General features: G+C 34.2%; 2 protein-coding genes across 2 annotated transcripts in view; one reads left to right on the top strand and one right to left on the bottom strand.

Moving 5' to 3' along the window:
* Window positions 1–19,419, top strand: part of LOC144441436 (TNF receptor-associated factor 2-like) — a 311,144-nt gene that overhangs the window by 238,903 nt on the left and 52,822 nt on the right. The window lies entirely within an intron of this gene.
* LOC144440926 (zinc transporter Slc39a7-like) lies at window positions 744–18,227 on the bottom strand. The gene is made up of 4 exons (XM_078130391.1): window positions 17,366–18,227; window positions 10,894–11,105; window positions 10,129–10,370; window positions 744–1,672 (listed from the first exon to the last, which is right to left on the bottom strand). The coding sequence occupies exons 1-4, from the start codon at window positions 18,204–18,206 to the stop codon at window positions 1,594–1,596; spliced, it is 1,374 nt and encodes a 457-aa protein (XP_077986517.1). The 5' UTR covers window positions 18,207–18,227; the 3' UTR covers window positions 744–1,593.

Genomic DNA, 19,419 nt, shown 5'->3' with positions numbered 1-19,419 from the left:
GGTGCGCCCTCAAGGGTAGGGTACGCCGTGACAGGGCGCCCTCATACATCGGTCAACCTCAGTCCACACAAAAAACCATGCAATTTACGTGACAAATAAACATAATAGCCTGAGTAGCTCTAACTCTTGGACGTTATTTCCTTCTTACAATGTGTTGAAAAAAGGCATCAAACCTGAAATAGTTCTTCATTACATGTATCTGAATTTACTACTCTACTAGCTATTGAGAGTGCCGAGACATGAACTTGGTAATAATGTATGTCAAAAAGCCATATACATATATAGATATACATATATAGATATATAGATTGATAGATATAGATATATATGTATTTATCACACACACACACACACACACACACACACACGTGCATACGTACACACAAATGATAACTGTTTGGTCTCGACCAAACTGAACTCGTAGATATATACTTTAGAATAGCAATGTTATTAAGAGAAGAAGCAGTAATAAATTTAGTGACATCACGTCATAGTGGATGGCTACAGTTTGTATTTGCCTATACTTTGATTTAGTTTTTTTTGGTCACTTTTATGCTTTTTTAAAAGTATTTTATTTCCAGAAGAAATGCACCTCCACATTACAAAACTGAGAAAAAAAAGTCGCAAAAAGGAGGGAAAATATACAGAAAGAAAAATATAACTTGCTTAAAGAAACCTTCTAATTTAAAGTAAACAAATTCACTGGTTTCATTTCTGTACAAATCTACACAAAAGTAGCCACTTCATTTAATGATCAGACGAAAATCTGTTCAACCTTTACATTTGCCTTGGAATGAATAATTCAATATAATAAATGTTACATAGTGATAAACACTTGAGGAATGGTTTCTGTTCTTTCAATTTCATCAAATAGATATGTATACGAGAAATAAAATTCATAATCATTTTTTTTTCATTTGGGTCACCTAGAATCATGCAAAGCTTAGAAGCAAATGACAACTAATTTTGTGATATACCTATTACTGTAACATTAATATAATTTCACCCCAGGGAGCATTTGCACCCTTACAATTTAATGTTCCTGGTTCTTCGTGACAAATTCCACAAATATTTATTGAGTATTTTGTTGGATTAAAATGATGACGTTGTTGATTTGTATATATATAGTATGTAGGAGTTTGAATTGGAATTCTTTAGCTTCACAAAACCTGGGACTTGTATGTCCTTTGTATCATGTGTATGACTTGATAGAAAATGAACCATTTCTCTAACACCAAAATACAAAGAAGTGGAGAGAGAGAGGGTCTCCTTGCCTGATACCCCGTCCTAATAAAAAATATAACTCCCAAATAAAGACCTTGTTTTCATTGTTACAATCATGAACCCATAAATTAATATACAAATGTTTTTGTATAAATTATATCATGATATAAGACTTTCATTAAATTTAAATTTCCAATGGTTTCGCCCACGCTTACATAATACAAATCATTTACATAGAATGAGCTAAGTGATAGTCTATGAGTTTCTGCTTTGTAGTGTAATATTTGCATATTTGCATACTGACGTCATCATTTTCGATATCTATGGGACAAAACGTGTACGTAAACGTGAGAATGCATAATGCTCCGATTACGCATTAGGGACAATCTCTACAAAACCAACAGAATTTAACGTCATTACGGTATAGTAGTAGTAGGTGACGTCACAACTGCAATGAACAACAGAGATGAGTGGTTATTAATTTTAAATAATGCCCATCATGCATCATTTTGTGAAAGGATGCGATTGGTAAACACAAACCATACACTTACTTATCTTTCAGAATGTGTAACTGGTAGCTCCAATAATTGTGGTGTTAAGTTATTTTTTGAACTTTTTATTGTTCCGGCAAAAATAACTCCGGAACAATAGAAAACCCCCCAAAACACCAATGTTACAATTATTGCGGCTAAGTAACCAGATGAAATGAGTTGCAGTAGGTTTTGCATCAACAACGGGTGAGATATACAACAGAAACAAGGTTGGTGTGGCGTTTCATGCATGTAAAGGACGCATTGACAGGGTACCCTTATCACACATTGAACAACTCCTTTCACTAGAGCAGGCCGGAGCGACATGATGTAGCGTCTTACAGTCATTACACTCCAGGCTTTTCATTAATAGCGTAATTTGCATAAAAGATACCTTTTAAAGACACGTTTTGACTACAGACTAGCAGTAACGTTAACAGAGGCACCAAATAAACTATCTTACCCACTACCCTTTCTGAATAGTATGCATAGAGGTTCCGTATATTTCACAACTTCCTCAACAATCCACATTTCTCAACGACAAATTTAAATGAATGGATTTTTTAATTCATAAAAAAACTCTACCGTGTTTTATACCTGAAAAACATAACCATGTGAAATAACAGATAGTAAATCCTTGTTTGTAACTCATTACAAAACATCAAAATATGTTTGCTTTGTTATATATATAACTGTAACAACAACAAAATATTTTGACTTTCAATTTTATAAAAAATTCTGGTTTGACGAAAAATAAAACAATAATCTCAAGTAAATGAAAACTTGTTTGAATTGAATAATGTTAACACGGAATAAAAGTGTGGATTCCATCGAAAAACTATGCATAAACAGTTAAAATTAGTTTGTAACTACGAAAAATATAAATACTATAGCTAAAATAAAATAATACTTTTGGCCTGAACGGCTTGCTATAGATTTGGTAGATACTGTTTCACTTTTTTTTTCAAGTTGGACAACTTATAATTAGTAGAGTTGTGTTAGGCAATAACAAAAAATAAAATAAAATACCCATTTGTCATCTATATGAGCACTTTAAATATATGTTTAAATAAAATGTAACCGCAAAACCAAATCAAAAGGAAATTGTTGTATAAAAATGCTCCCAAGAATTAAATCAAATTAATAACGCGAGCTGTGAATAAAATATTTTTTCAGTGTCACAATATCATCACCTTAGGTAGTCAGTTTGTATGAAATTTTAATATATATGTAAATTTCTTTTGTTATGCCTAATCAGAGAAATTAATATCTTTGACGGAATCGTCCATAACATGTGCATATATTTTCCTTAGAAACCCATGAGTGGCAATTCTATGTTTTGCATATATCAATGTCTTTACAAAATCCTTTATACAGGTTGGATTTGTCTGACTTCCATGATAGTATTATATATGGTCCGACAGTACAAATCAGAGAGCATTGTGGGTAAATTGTATTATAATTGGCGGGAAAATTCTATGTCTAGCGACATCGACAAGTGATAAGCATTGCTGTTCTTTTACAGTGCAGAAGCCGAAACGTGCTTCTAGATCTTCTGAAATGAATTCTATTAACTGTGCCTGTTACCTCTAAAATCGTTTATTTTGGTTCAAAGTTATCTGTTCGTAGAATTATTAGCTATTATGCCCTAATATTTTTCTTCTCCCGCGGCCGCTTGCCACGGAAAGTAAGTGTGGTCATATGCTATGGGCCGTGTCACTACGAGGCGCAAGACAAGTAGTGACAAAGTTGTAGGTAGTGAGTTTTCCGGCCGAATGGAGATTTTTTAAGGAAAGATAAAATCATACACCTCAAGAAACATGGTTTATGATAATAGGGGAAATTAAGGATAATTTGGAAAGTTTAAACTCGAGCACCACAGTGGCGTTGTCACAGGTTGTCCTGGTGTCGCACAACCAGAGTTTCCATATATTCTTGGTATAAAATGTCATGTCCAATCAGTAAAATGCCACACCAACGCACCTTTCTGATGTAAATACACACTATTGCTATTATGGAAGTGCAATGCAAAATGTAGTTTATATAAAGGTACGTCGTGACGGGACAAACTCATACATCAGTCAACCCCCTTTCGCGAGCAGGCCGGTGAGGGCGGAGCGACACGACATGTACGTATCTATACAGTCGACATAAGGTATGCAAATTACGTGACAAATGGTTTAATGCGCATGCCCCAATAGCTGTAAATCTTGAACATACTACCCTTTGAAAAATGTTGACAAATGCATCAAAATCTACGTTCTTATTACACGTAAGACTTATCTGAATTTAGTCAGTACAGAGGACATGAACTTGATATCCAAGAAAAGCCACGACAGAGGAACACATATATTGCCTACAAATTATAAACTTGTTGCATATGGCTTCACCTCAGCACAATTATGCAAAGTAAGTCGAAACTAATATAAATAATGTAGGTCCAAGTATACAGCTAGTGGGCTTTAATTAAAATGGTGAATAATTAGCTGTAAATGCACACAAGTTTTTGTCCATTAATATATACAGATATTCTGTGTTGAAGGAGAAGTCCAGTCACATGTTTCTGCCTTTAGTACACTAGTATTGATTACTGCCCTCATAATGTTGGGTGATCAAATATCACCCTGTCAACTTTGAAATCTGTTAAGACACCCTACCCTACTGCACTTGACATATATGTTCAGCCATTTGGATATTTCCAGCAGGGGCTTATGGGAAGTCCTCATGTGATGACGTCATAAACTGCCTAATGTACTTGATTTGTTAAATATGAAAGAAAAGGAAATGGTTGAACCGAGATGTCATCAACAATGGTTTTTCCCATAAACCCATGCAAGTAATTTCGAAAATGGCTGGACACATGTAAGAGCTTCTTTGCAAAATTTGTGACTAAGTAAATACAAAATTCACATAGTACTTAATATAAATGTAAGCTTACCAAAGGCAGAAACAGAGTGGACTCTTCCTTTAAAGGGAAACATGACTCCAGGAAATGAATGTACTTTGTTAAACTTTGGGTTCTGAAGCGTAATTTCATGATTTGCGTGATTACCACAGAACACCAAATTGAAACCCTATTTCACCTTCATACATATAGTTCTTTACCTCAGTGAAAATGATTGCTTCACCCAACCTTATCTTTGGAATGGCTTTTAATGGGAAGTGGTGTCCTGCTGTTTGCAAAACATCCTGTCAAGTTTTATGAATGAAATCTATCTGTTCAATCAATTTAGTCAAACTAGTTAACAAAGGCGATTCATACACTTTCCCGACCAGCTGTGTAGTATCGGTAGTCCTAAATAAACTTTCCTCATGGGAGTTAGCAGACGTATGCACGTGATAGTCATTATGAAAGTGCTTATTACCTTCAGATAGTCAGACCAGAACTGGAAGTTTATGAAAATATCTTTATTTTCTGGAGCCGTGTTCTTTTTAAACACATTTTGTGCTTTTTATGAAGTAGAATGTTACTGCATGCAGAAATTGAGCTTCAAGCTTACTGAGATAGACACAATCTAAAACAACTGCTGTTCATATATGGTAGAGTACACAAGTGAATAGTTGTGATGTCTTTAAATTTGTTGTGTGGGTATAGTCACCCTGTAAACACTTGGAAGTCATTTAAGGTGTACACTTCAAGTTCGTGATAGTCATTATGAAACGACACCCTACTGTGAGTACAATTAAATCAACGTTCTTTCAATAGCTTATATCAAAATGCCACAACAGTAGGCTAGTTTGTGTCTTATCTTTTCAGCTGAAACCTTGGTTTCCACTGTTGTATTACAGCTTAAATGGTGTAGGCTTGGTGTTTCACTCATGGGACATTACAGCTAAAATGGTGTAGGCTTGGTGTTTCACTCATGGGATATTACGTTTTTGACACAACAATAGACATATTTCAACTCTAGACTAAACAATAACAGAGACCCAATAAACACGGCAGGATCCTTCAATCACATTGAACACTGATAAGCATTGCTATTATTTCAGTGAAAACAGGCTTCTAATGAAAAAGATTACACATGGACTTGATGATTTTAATGGCTGTAATTGTTTATTTTCTAACTGATAATCAACATTTCAACTTGACTACTTCTACATCCCTCTGTGCATGACACCTAGTATGTAATTGTTTCTTTTGCATAAGAAGTTGTCTGAGGGTGTGTATTTAATATCACGCCCCATGAGTGAAACACCAAGCCGACATCATTTTGGCTGTAATAGTCTCAAGTTTTTCTCATTAGTAGTGCAGGATGCAAATTTACTTTTATGGTTACATTTCACTAAAACATAAAATACATGTGACACGATACACTACTTAACACTTAATAGCGAAAACATAAATACCTTTTTCAATACATGTACCTGTTTTGTTTTGTTTTTGGAAACATTTGTTTAATGAATCACATTGCTATGTTTCCCTCCTTAATGAAGCACTGGTGACGTGGGTAATTGTCTGAGCATGGCGCATTTTCCAAAGGCATTAGTAAACAACTTCACTAAGAGAATGGTATTCAAACGCCACCTGTCTTATCATACAATTAAATCAACTCATATATACTTGGACAATTTAACAACCTTATGATAATATGCATATCAGTCATTTCCCAATTTATGGCCAAACAAATCTCTTCTTAATATGTCAACAGTGCTCAAACTGAAATTAGAGCCAGTTGTTGATCGAGGATGAACATTTCTATCATAATTACCAATTTTGAGCACTCCCAAAATTGCATAATTAACCAGTTTCATGCTGGTTTATAATTATGCATTGTTTGGATTAAATGAGTTAAAACTAGGGTCAGTGCCATAGTACCGCAATCTGATTAAAATCCGATGTGGTGAAAGCGGCTAGATGTCCTTATTTACCTCTATTCATCGTGTTGTGACGTTTGTTTTGTTCGGAGTAATCGCCGCCTGTGGGAAGGCGGCGATCACTCCGAACAAAAAAAACGTCACAACACGATGAATAGAGGTAAATAAGGACATCTAGCCGCTTTCACCACATCGGATTTTAATCAGATTGATAGTACCAATGTTTACTGTATTATTCATGCCAGGAACAGCATTTTGTTCTGGGGAGGAAGTGGAAAATATGATACTTTCAAGTATATTAATTTGTACTTAGCTCTATTTCAAAATTTTAAAAGGATAACAGTCATGGTTTTACATAGCCTGCAAAGAGCCCTACCAAAGAGCATTGATTTACATACTGGATGACATGTATCATTTTCAACCTCATTTTAAATAACATGACTTAACATCACAAGTTGATCATTGCAAACTTCTTCATGTAATAACTCCAGATGTATACGACAGCACAGAACCAAACTCACGATATCCAAGTTTTACCACATGCTACTGTACATTTGTTATGAGTTGTGTTACCTATATTTTAAAGGATTTTTTTTCGAGGTTTTTCAAAAAGTTGTAGCCTTCTGGTGACTGCCACACCATTACACAAGATACTGCATCAGTACCTTTATACATGTAGTACACTTATCACACATTTCTGACAAATTGTGACAACTGATTGTAACTCAACAAAAAGATAATGAATTTGACATTTCTCTCTCTCTCTCTCTCTCTCTCTCTCTCTCTCCCATATTTCAGTTTTTAGCAAAAAATACTGCAAAGGAAAGACAAATCAAAGTAAGTACTCCATCTCTGATGGCATAAACTGAAAATCCACCGCTACTTCGCATACTGAAACTTGCCATACAAAATTCCTGTAAAGCTGCACTAGCTGTAACTGGAATGTGTTTTGAAATCAATATTATGATCTACTCATAGTATCATACAGTCTGTACAGTATTGAATCACCTGTGGGTTAACATATTTGTGTAGCGGTACATATATGGTGCATGTAGAGTACATCCAATCAAAGTGGTTTTTGGGTCCCCATCCTATAAGCACCCCTAGCATGACAATTAACAACTCTTGATATATGAAGGGATGGTCGCACAATGTCACACAAGCTCAATAAGCAAACTTCGTTCATTTAGGGGGGGGAGGGGATCTGGTGTCAATGTGATTGATGAACTTCATTTCCACACTTCTAACCAAGTTTTGAAAACTTTTACACCTTCAATGATAAAAGCTTCGATCTCTATTTACTACTGAGCTGTTGATAAGTTAATAAAAAATTTACTTTTAAATGTGAGACACAGTGCTGGGTTTACAGTTATTTTGATTGTGTTTACCATCATGTCAGTAAACAGGTTCATAATGTTGGAAATCCTGTTTTTACATTGCATCAATCGAAGTGGTATGACCGCTACAATTTCATCATGGTTTACATCATATATAATCGTATTATGTCGCACTTGTGAATGTTCGTTTAGGGGAAGAGGGTTCGTTTATTGAGCTTGTGTGACATTGTGCGACGGTCCCTAACTATGGATAACACTGACTTCTTATCAACATGCACAGCGGCTAATTTTCGGTATGTCAATAATTTCTTGTAAATATTATATTGTTGACCATCTGGTCAACACAATAACAATCCAGTAACAGCTAGTGCAGCTATAAAAAAAAGTCATTAACATAAAAAAGTGACAAAAACCCATGTACTTGTAGAATTCTTTATTTTCAAAATTGATAATTTTCAGGTCCCTTTTCTGCTTAAATAACCCATGTCATTTTTTTTATAGAAACTTTCTTTTGTCTCTCTCTTCTTAAATATATGAAAACAAATACAACAAAATAGTGATTTTTTTTTTCAGTGATAAAAACTCTTTGATTTGAAAATAAAATACTCTACAGTATCACAAAAGGATAGGTAAAGTTATACTTAGCAAAGACCTCCACACAGGTGTGATCTGGACTAGGCCTTCTCAACAAATGCTTAGACTTAACTCAATATTTATATGAATGAAGCGTAGGCCAGACAATGGGCATGCATTTATAATAAGTTTTAAATCTACCCAATTGAGTCAGATGATGTCAGGGGCATCACCGCATGATTATCAACGTGGAGGTTGGAGCTCTGCGACAGGATCTCTGTCGAACGACAGAATCCGCCAATCAGAAAGGGACAGATATCATGATGAACTTAGCCATACATGTATCTAAGTGGGGTTGAGCCTTTCCTATGTGGAAATTGTCAAAACAAAACTATAACCAAAAGTCTAAGCTTTTGTTTAGAGTGTCTAGTCAAAATCCACAAATACAAAGGTTCAGGCTAAGTTCTAAAGTACATGTAAGGAATTAGTTGGGTGAGTTCCCGCTAAAAATAAACTTAACACTACAATTCATTAAAATCCTATATGCCAGGGGTCAAACTCTGACCATTGATGACACTCTCGGAGCAAGCTCCTAGACCTGAATACCCATACATGTAATATATCACTGTCACCACTGCAATCTGATTAAAATCTGATGTGGTGAAAGCGGCTAGATGCTTTATTTACATCTATTTCTATCGTAGGCGGCGATCACTCGGAACAAAACAAACGACACAAAATGGTGGAACTTGAGGTAAATAAAGCATCTAGCTGCTTTCACCACATCAGATTTTAATCAGATTGCCACCACTGGTGGCCATATTTGTTATCTGATTGGTCACTAAATGCAACAACTTGTGAACAATATAGCAATGTACAATCATGTCCGACTACACAGTGTAAACATATACATTGTACACAGAATTTCTTTTTGCCCAAGTTGTGAGTCTACTGACATCAGAGATGCTGGGTAAACCATATAACAATAATATTTTATTCCTTCCCAAAAGTGATAAGTATGTTGTACATTATCGAACAATAAAATGCACATGATTGAGCTTTCATTTGCCCACAACAGTAAAAAAAATCCAATATGGCCACTGCTGATATCAGTTTTACTTGACACAATCGACCAATACAAATGAACGGAGATAGTTTACCAGTAACACTACACAGAAGCTTATGTGCCCTCTATATCATTGATCCCTGACATCTCATTATGTTGCACTGTAAAATTTGCAGTGAAAAATCCAATATGGCCGCTCCTATCCCTTACTACATGTACATTTGTACATGTGTATGTACATGAAAATCATATTGATAATTTTGACCCACAGCAAAATATACCATTATATCACGTATGAGAGGACAAACACACTGCTGTACAACTACACTACTGCAACAATCAAACAATTTACTACAGTACTGTTTTTCATTTATCATAACATATTCTTCCACATTCTCTTTAGAGACATTCAATATTTTTTTTTTTGTCGAAAATATTTTTTTTTGGCTATGTGGTGTATCACCTCATGGCCAACCTAAAATGTGGCAGTTGTAGTGTAAAGAGCGCCATCAATGGTCAGAGTATTGTCAAAGGGTATGGGGTGGGGAGGGGGGGGGATAATAACTAGATTTACTCATACTTTGCTATAAGAACCATTAGCCATACACCAACTAGCATGGCTGTTATTTCCTTCACTGTTTGCCATGGTTTGCAATCCTCTAAAAGCTCAGGAATAACAGACACTGTGGCAATGTAAATGAACCCCCCTGCTGTAAATGGCAGAATCCATAACGTTGCAGCGTCACCAGTTCCCTCTGCTAGCAGACCGCATATACAACCAGACAGTGCTCCTGTGGCTGTCAACAACTGTAAAAACATTGCCTACAACACAAAAAATAATTAAGGTCAAACAAAAATACAGACTTCAACTTTGGAAAATACTTGAATATTACAGATAAAATGGGGGGGGGGGGGGTCACAAGGTGATCTAACTATATATATATATATATATATATATATATATATGCACATGTATGATGTAAATGAAATTTGCATAAGGGTAGCTGCTACTAGCACATATCTATACCTTACAGTGCTCGATATTTGCAGTGTTCGAAGACACATACTAAACGATTAAACATCTTATTACAACTACCAAATCTGTAATATTAGCGTTCACAGGCTCTGTTTGATACAACTACATTTGTATGTAGTAATCAATAAGAAACTGCACATCCAATACTTTAAGATAGCAAGATGGCAATTTGCAATTTCTTGCTACATTTAGTCTGAATGAAATAAACCATCTACACATAAAACAACGAGACACAGACACGCAGATGCCAACGTTTTGATGTCTGCATGGTGGCTATCTTGAAATGTAGCATATGCAGCCTCCTCTTACCTTTCTCTTAGAACATCCAGACTGAACTAGGATGGCAAAATCTCCAATCTCGTGTGGCACTTCGTGCAAGAGAATCGTGATAGTTGTGATGATGCCCAAATTACGGCCGACAAGGAACGATGCTCCAATAGCCAATCCATCAGTGAAGTTGTGAGTGAAGTCAGCAGCTAAATTAAGATATCCCGCTACCTTGATGTCACCTTCTTCTGATTCTAAAATGAAGAAAACAAATGAAGTAAGGAAGTTGGTTATTTACAGTATTTGCAAACACAGTCATCTCTCTAGGTCAAACATAACAAACAGCGCCCTCTATCATAGACAGAACATGACTGGCAGCTAACATTCACATGCTTACAGCTAGTCAAATTTTCTCATGTGTCTAGGGTTAAAGTCTAATTCTCACAGGACATACAAGTTTCACCCAAAGGCTTTGAAAAATCCATTGAAATTGATGCTTAGGCAAAAAAGAAAATTGTGTTTCAAATAACGTGGCCTCAAAAAATAGGGTAGGTAAGCCGGGATTTTATGTTATTTAGTTTTATCTTTTTAATTGTTAACTATTGTTGAAAAATTCTGCTTCGTCTCAAAAAAACCCAGAATGTTGGTCAGAATACCCCCCCCCCCCCCATGATTGATAGTTTGATGAAATATGTACAATCATTTTGACATCAAACTCTGCATTTATTAAAGTATTAATGCTCAGATCATGAAACTTAGTAGATTTTGATCTTCATGAGATTAAAATTCTGATCTGACCTTTTGTTTTATTAAAAAGGTCTTGAGGCTAAAATTGCAATAATACATTGTACAAGCTTTGTTTGTGATGAAAAAAAAAGGTGTGAAAAATAGATGTCTAGCAGAGATATAGAAGAGGTTGATTCAGAGCAAAAGAATAATCTGATGTAATCCTCTGTGTCTCCACTACATTGTATGGTGGCAGAAGGCTGCCAATGATGAAAAGTGTTATAATTGTTAATATTTTCAGGTGAAACTCTTTTTTAAAGAGAAAGGATACAAATCTTATCGAACGAAAAATAAATAATTTCATTTGTCGAAAAAAAAAATTAAACCAAAACAAAATCAAAACCATTTTTTTAATCTTTCAAACTGGGAAAAAAGTCAAAGCAAATGCCTGGCAGCCCTACATTGTAGGCATGAAGTTACATTTTTTAATTAAATTTTTTTTCTTCTCTTTTTTACATTTAATTTTCTTTCAATTTTCATTTATTTTGAATTTATTTTTCATTTCATTTCATTTTGATTTTGTTTTGATTTTTGATTTCATTTCATTTGTTGTTTTTAATTTTAATTTTTCTTTTCTTTTAATTTTGATTTTACTTTTCTTGTCATTTCGATATTACATTTCATTTCATTATGATGTCACTTTCATTTCATTTGATTTTATGTAATTTTACTTTTCGATTTGATTTGATTTTAGATATCATTTTTACGTTACTTTTTTACGTTATTTCATTTTACAAATGAATTGTTTATTTTTCGTTGTCCATAACATTTGTATTCTTTATCCTTTAAAAAAAAAAGTTTTACCAAAAAATATAAATTATTATAATACTTTTCATCATTGACAGCCTTAGGCCACCAAACTCCACTTATAATATTTAAGATGGGACTTACTTATTACATGTATTTTATTACTTTATAATCCTTCACAGGGAAATTTGTCTACTTGCAACACCACAGAAAAACATGCATATAATCTTACACATTGAAATACAGAGAACAAAACTAAACAGAAGTATGAAAACTGCGTATAAAAAGACTACATAAAAACAGAGTTACAGACACACACTTCCTTTATACTTCTTACATTCTCTCTGGTTAAGTATTCTGATGGCAGAGGGTACATAACTGAGCCAATCACAGGATAAAATTCTACCTGTGACTCGAGGGAAGCATATCAAAATAATGAACTACATTTAATGCATGGGAAGGGTCATTGGCAATTTTTGTGCCTTTAACAAATGCTCGATTTCCATAGAGTGATTTCATGTGAGTGATTGCTATCATGCGAGTTAAGATCCCGGGATTGGAATCCTGGACATGATAAAAAATTGTCATTTTGAATATATGATTTCATTAAGAATCCAGATGGGAAAGATATATTGGGACACCCCTCATCCATTCCTACACTCATCCATATTCATACAGCAAATTTATCAATTTCATATCTAATAATTTTAAAGCAAAATAGTGTGATTTTTGAAGTTAGGATTGGACTTATTAATTTGATATCGGATACATTACTTTTAGATAAAGTCAAACTATATTCTATGCAATTTCTTAGGTTTTCCTAAAAATTACATTTCAATAAATAATGCTGAAATCAACAAAGCTGATTTTTCGCACAATTTTTATTTCTTTGTTATCTAATATATGATCATTTCTGTTCATTATACTGCTTCATTTAGTATTTAAAGACATGTTCATTATAGAAGGCATGTATACTGTGAGAACTCCCCCCCCCCCCCCCCCCCCCCCCCCGGCTTATTAAGCCTTTTACAAAATTCAGCAAAACAATAAATATAAAATACAAATACATCATTAATAACATGCAGCAGGTTAATTTTTAACAACTGAAAATTTAGAAATTCATCTTAAGTTCTTAGGGCACTTTAACCAGGGTCTTCTTTTTAACATCCGAGAACAAAGACACATCTATAATTAATTCACATTCTGGGACCTTTAAGCAAAATACGGTACAGATTACTTGACAGACATATAAATACTGCAACAATAATCAAATGACTGTAAAAATCATATTTGCATATTTTTTTTTTATATTCGTACCATGTTAACATACTGTATACATTTTGTATGTACAGTATATGTAGCGACTTCGGCGTTCACGCTCAAAACATAGTCAACTGATTTTTATTTTTGATATCGACAACAAGAGATAACATACCAAATATCCATATCAACTGAAAGCTTAGATGAAGAGCTTTTAATCAGTGGTACTTTCATTTAAATTGAAGGAGAAATAAGCGAGTAACAGCAAGTTTAAAAAAGCAACGACTTCTGAAAGTTGTAGTATTGTGGCAACACTTTCCACTGAAATCCATGTCGTTTTTGGGATACCTACATGTAATAGCACAAAACTTGCTAATTTAGATACTATCTACATGTATATACACTGTTAATCAGTGTGCATTCTACTGAAAGCCAAATTTTGTTGTTGTGAGTCAAAATGAGAAAAAATGGGATTTCTTGTGAGTCACCCACATACATGTAGTATGAGATGGGGATACCAAATTTTGGTGCGTCACTAGAAATTGTGGCTTAGACAGGGCATACTGCTGTTACTTGTATATTATAAAATGTTATTTGTATTCCTTAACATTACCACACTTGAAAGGATTAATTGATATTTTCATCATTTTTATATCAACATTCACAACAATTGAATGTTATTGTAGGTATGTATTGTTTAATATTAAAATGTATCAAAATTACCAAATTTTAACATAGATCTATTAATTATTGTCATTTCTGAATCTCTTACAAATAATTTCACAATTAAATGTATCGATTGGTTTAATATTCAAATTCATCAAAATTACTAAATTTGAAGATTCATCATTGGTTCATATTTTTATTATCAAATGAGAGTGTAGGTTTGTGGAATATTCAAAATTGTCGAAATTACTTTTCAAGATTAGTTCATATTTTCATTATTAAATAAGTGTACAAACAACTGTATTTTGTTTAATATTCAGATTCATTAAAATTAATAAATTTCAAAGATTAATTCATATTTTCATTATTTAACACAAATGTATCATTAACAACCAATTTAAAATATTACTCTATGTATTAACTATTTACATTCAAATTAATAAAATTACCATAAAATTTGAATATAATGCATATAAAATAACTATGTATTTTCAAACAGTCAAAATTCCCATAAAATTTGGATAGATATACATAATGGATATTTATGAGTAGACATTTGAAGGGGTTTGTAAACAAATATATTTCTGTTCAAACTAATATTGAGGGTTTCATGTAGATTTGCATTTCGTGTACACAGATAACAATAAAAGCTGTCCATATGTTAGTGTTATACTGGTACATTGTTTGATTTACAAACTGACAATGTTTTTTTTTTTCCTTTGTGTTCAAACAGAAATGTATGGAGTGCTTCCGGAATAATGATTACACATGTGTGTTTTATATTGGCACTTTACTGAAACAAATAGGCCATATTGGTTAATATGGTAAATTATGAGATACACATGTATTTGATAACACTAATATTTGTTGTAATGAGCTGTCTCTGAGAGAGCAGCTGAATGTTATATCACTATTCAATGTCGTTACAGGCTCTTGTTTAGCATACTCTTCAATTTTGACTATACACATATACCAATATTTTGACCTGACAAATTACATTGTACATCAGCAAACACGTGGATTATGTAATTAGACAAGTTGCAATTATCAATCTTACATGGATCCACAATAACTTATCGAATTAAAGTCAAAGTGGCACAGGCTGACATGTTTTAGGGGGATAACATTTGCTGCATAACTAAAAGGTACCCATATACTTAACCATCACCTGCTGCAGATGTTACAATATACTGATAAATGATCTGATCACATAATTATTATATATATGTATGTATTTATATGTATTGTAATCCTAACTTATTTTTCATGGATTATGTATTTAAGTTAATGTAAACTGTGTGGATATGTAGTTTGTCTATTTTCTGTCAATGCAACGAAATTTTCATGATAGACATGACAAATAAAGTTATCATTATTATTATTATTATTATTATTATTATTATCAATTATTATCCCCAATATTTCTTCTTCGTTCAGCCAAGGAAAATACGATTGACCTAAGGGGCCTTTGTCACTACGATTCGCTAGACAAGTAGTGACAACGCTTAGGTCACAAGTATTTTCTGGCTGAATGACGAAAAATATCAGAGAATAACATAATTATACCACCAGTGCCAGTAATATCAAAGAAAAATTGGGGGAAGTATCTAATGGTAATTTTGAACATTTTGACTCATATCATGAACACAGCAAAACCAGTAGACACACGTTGTGGTGACAGAGACACTCGTTATCATGACATAGAATGACCAGAATACATGTATATATTACATATTTTTGTTCAACTTGGCTCGTGCAATGTATAATGTATTATATGTATATCAAATATCAAGGAAATCCCTCCACTCCAAGTCTCCTATTTTAACAATACCAGAAGACAATTGTAATGTTAAAAATAAATTGACATTGTATAAAAATAATCATAAAATGTCAAAATGTAATTAGAAATGGTACTTAGGTCACTCTGCATAAAATACAGTTGTATGAACACCCAACCATGCAAATATAAAATTTCAGTTTGAGTTACCATATGGCACTAAACATACGTTTAGTAATTTTACCAGAAAATACAGGCATTATAATTTATATATGTAGACAGATCAGAAAAAGATCAAAATCTCTTCTGAACTGTTGATATATGGGCATTAATATGGGCATTAAATTGAATAGTAAATTAAACCATATTAATAAAGCTGCTACACTCATTACTCCATTAGCCAAAGTGAAGAGGTGTGGGGAAACAGTTTTCGGAAAATGGATAACAAATGGCACATCCATGTATACATGTACATGTATATACATACAGAGCAGTGTCTTTCCACAGTAAATGTTCTAATACTATTGTTACATGAATACTCTGGAGTCTTCAGTCAGACTATAATTCCCATCTCTAACCTAACATTAGCCCTTCATACCCTAGTTTGAATACAAATATTGTAGTCAATCCCGTCCTAAGGTCTTGTCCCCCAAAAGTACAAAATCATAAAAAAAAATATTGTACACTGTGCATTATGAATATAATGTAATGCTTTTTACTAGCAAGCAGAAGAACAAGTGTTCCTGTGTACAGAACATTTACTAACAACTGAAATTTTTAGTTGCCATATGGATGTGGATTTGGATTTCTTTTCAATTTTTTTAATTCACAAAACAATGTTATCATGGCTTCCTACTTGAAAAGTCTGTGTTTGTAACTCAATGGAGTGCAAATAGCTAAAAATAATGTGTAAAAAGGTTCTGTTGTCGTACTTATAGAACAGTTTAGATATTAAATACATTTTGCAATTTATTGAGTTGCAAGTAAGGACTTGGCATATGCTGTTTCACATCGATTTGTCAAGTGGGAAACCATGATAAAATTGGACAGTACAATATATAGTTATGATAAAATTGTTTTGTAAATTAAAAATCCAAAAATAAATTGCAAACCCTCATCTAATCTATATGGGTACTTTAATATTGCGTGAATACTTAGTAATTTGTCTTTTTCATCATTATTTCATAACATGAATAATTGTGAAAGATTAATTGCTCAAACATTATAATATAATTGATCGGATATAAAATCAAACCGACACAACAATCAAAATCTTACCTGGCTCAGTTTGGTCGGTATCATCCGTAGTTTTCAGTGCATCGCCGTCTGTTTTCTTTCTCTGTCTCAGTTCCGTATCAGATTCTTTCTTCTCCGCCACGACTTCACCTTTTGAGCTATCTGCACTTGGTTTACTATGACTGTGTCCGTGTGAATGGCTATGTCCGTGTCCACCTTTCAGATAACGGACAAATTTCTCCACGACCAGGAAAGCAATGATTCCAGAGAGAACCCACATGCCTACGCTCATGTCGTGCGAATGGTCATGTGCGTGAGAGTGTCCGTTGCTTTCTCCGTGACTGTGGCCGTGCGCTTCTGCCTCCCCTCCGTGTGAATGAGGGTTAACTGCGTGAGGGATAAGATGCAAGAACGCATCTCCAAGTAACCCACCGGATGCAAAACTGAGGAGAATCTTCAGTAACGATTCATGCTCGGCGGAGTTCCTGTCAACAGGAATGAAGAATAGAATAAAGAATGGGGCAGCACTAATCAAAAGAGTCGCACCAATAGCTTCTAACCACATCGTAAGCTTATCGTTCTCTGGCGTCTTCATTTTTTTAGGAGTATGGACATCGCTGTGAGCTGGTTCCGACTCGTGACTGTGTCCATGGCCATGATCGTCGTGGCTGTGTCCGTGGTGGTCGTGGCTGTGTCCGTGATGGTCGTGGCTGTGCCCGTGATGGTCGTGGCTGTGTCCGTGGCTATGTCCATGGTCATGGCTGTGTCCATGGGAATGACTGTGTGAGTGTGGTTGTTGGCCGTAAACTGACGATGAATGAAAGAAACACACCGCTATCAACAGAGAGAAAACGAAAACATTTCTCCTCCCGCACGCCGCCATGATGGATGACAGTAATGTATAAAGCTACGTGGACAAAACTCAATTTTGGAACCCCCAGCTTACTCTAAATAAAAATATTTCGTCACGTGAACACGAATCGTTCACTGGCTTGAGGAGCATGCAAACTGTAGAATTAATTTTAGATAACATGTATCATTGTATATCATCAATGTATAGAAGGCATAAACTCGATTTCTTTAAAAATGAAAGCAACTAGATAGAAATGAGTGAAGCTTGTATTTAAAAAAATCATTTGAAAATAAACTGAGAAACGATATCAATTTTACTAGTAGATGTAGACAGATTGATGTCCATACACGGCACTACATACAACATTTCGCACGAGTGTTTTTTGTTGTTACAAATTAAGCTTACACATTAATGATAAAACGAATACTGACACTGCAGAAGCATATAGAATGATACGTATATTTGTTTCGCTATCTCACAAACCTGTCACAGCGAAGCCAAAAAAAAGAGAAAAAAAAGGGACGGATGCCCGAACGTGGCATATTTTCGAAATATATTACTGAGCACTCTGGCCTTGGTCACAAAATTGCGAGTAGATAGTTGGGCATGCAGAAACCGCGAGGGGAATGAAACATGTGTTATAAGTTCTGGATATTTTAGGAGCAAAAGTATATATACACGTTTTTTGTTGTTGTTTTAAGTAACATTCTTGCCTACAATTACGACACTGGATACCAAAACATATTACAATACTTTAAATTTCTTTAAGCGTGTTAGTCCGAGTCGCCAATGTTCCAGAATCGATCGGTCACATCTTAAGAGTAAACTGACGCACATTTGCAGTAAAAAAAATCGACATAAATTTTCGCGAATTTTGCTATTATTTTCCGTCAGTCCAAATGATGTTACTTTCAATGGATTGATTGTAGGCACTGCATTGAAGAGAGCGCAACTCCGATTCAATATTGAACCTTCGGGCGTTGAATATAAAATCTAACCTTTATTTCTCTGTACCTACCCTGCCGTTTCCACAAGAACCCTAGCCTTGTTTTCCGTTTCATAGATATTAATAGACCCCTCGCAGGTACATGTGTTTAACTTTTCTCTCTCTACAAGATCTTATCTGTAGAGACAGTAACTGTTGTTTAATGTTTAATGTTCTCGAAGAATCAGATCGCTAAGTTTCCCCACTAAATAAGTCCTCCAAGATAATTAAATATTTCACAGACAATTTTGCTGATAA

The sequence above is a fragment of the Glandiceps talaboti genome, chromosome 10 (assembly GCF_964340395.1).
Source record: "Glandiceps talaboti chromosome 10, keGlaTala1.1, whole genome shotgun sequence".
Lineage (NCBI taxonomy): Eukaryota > Metazoa > Hemichordata > Enteropneusta > Spengelidae > Glandiceps > Glandiceps talaboti.
This window is presented reverse-complemented; position numbering and strand designations above follow the sequence as displayed.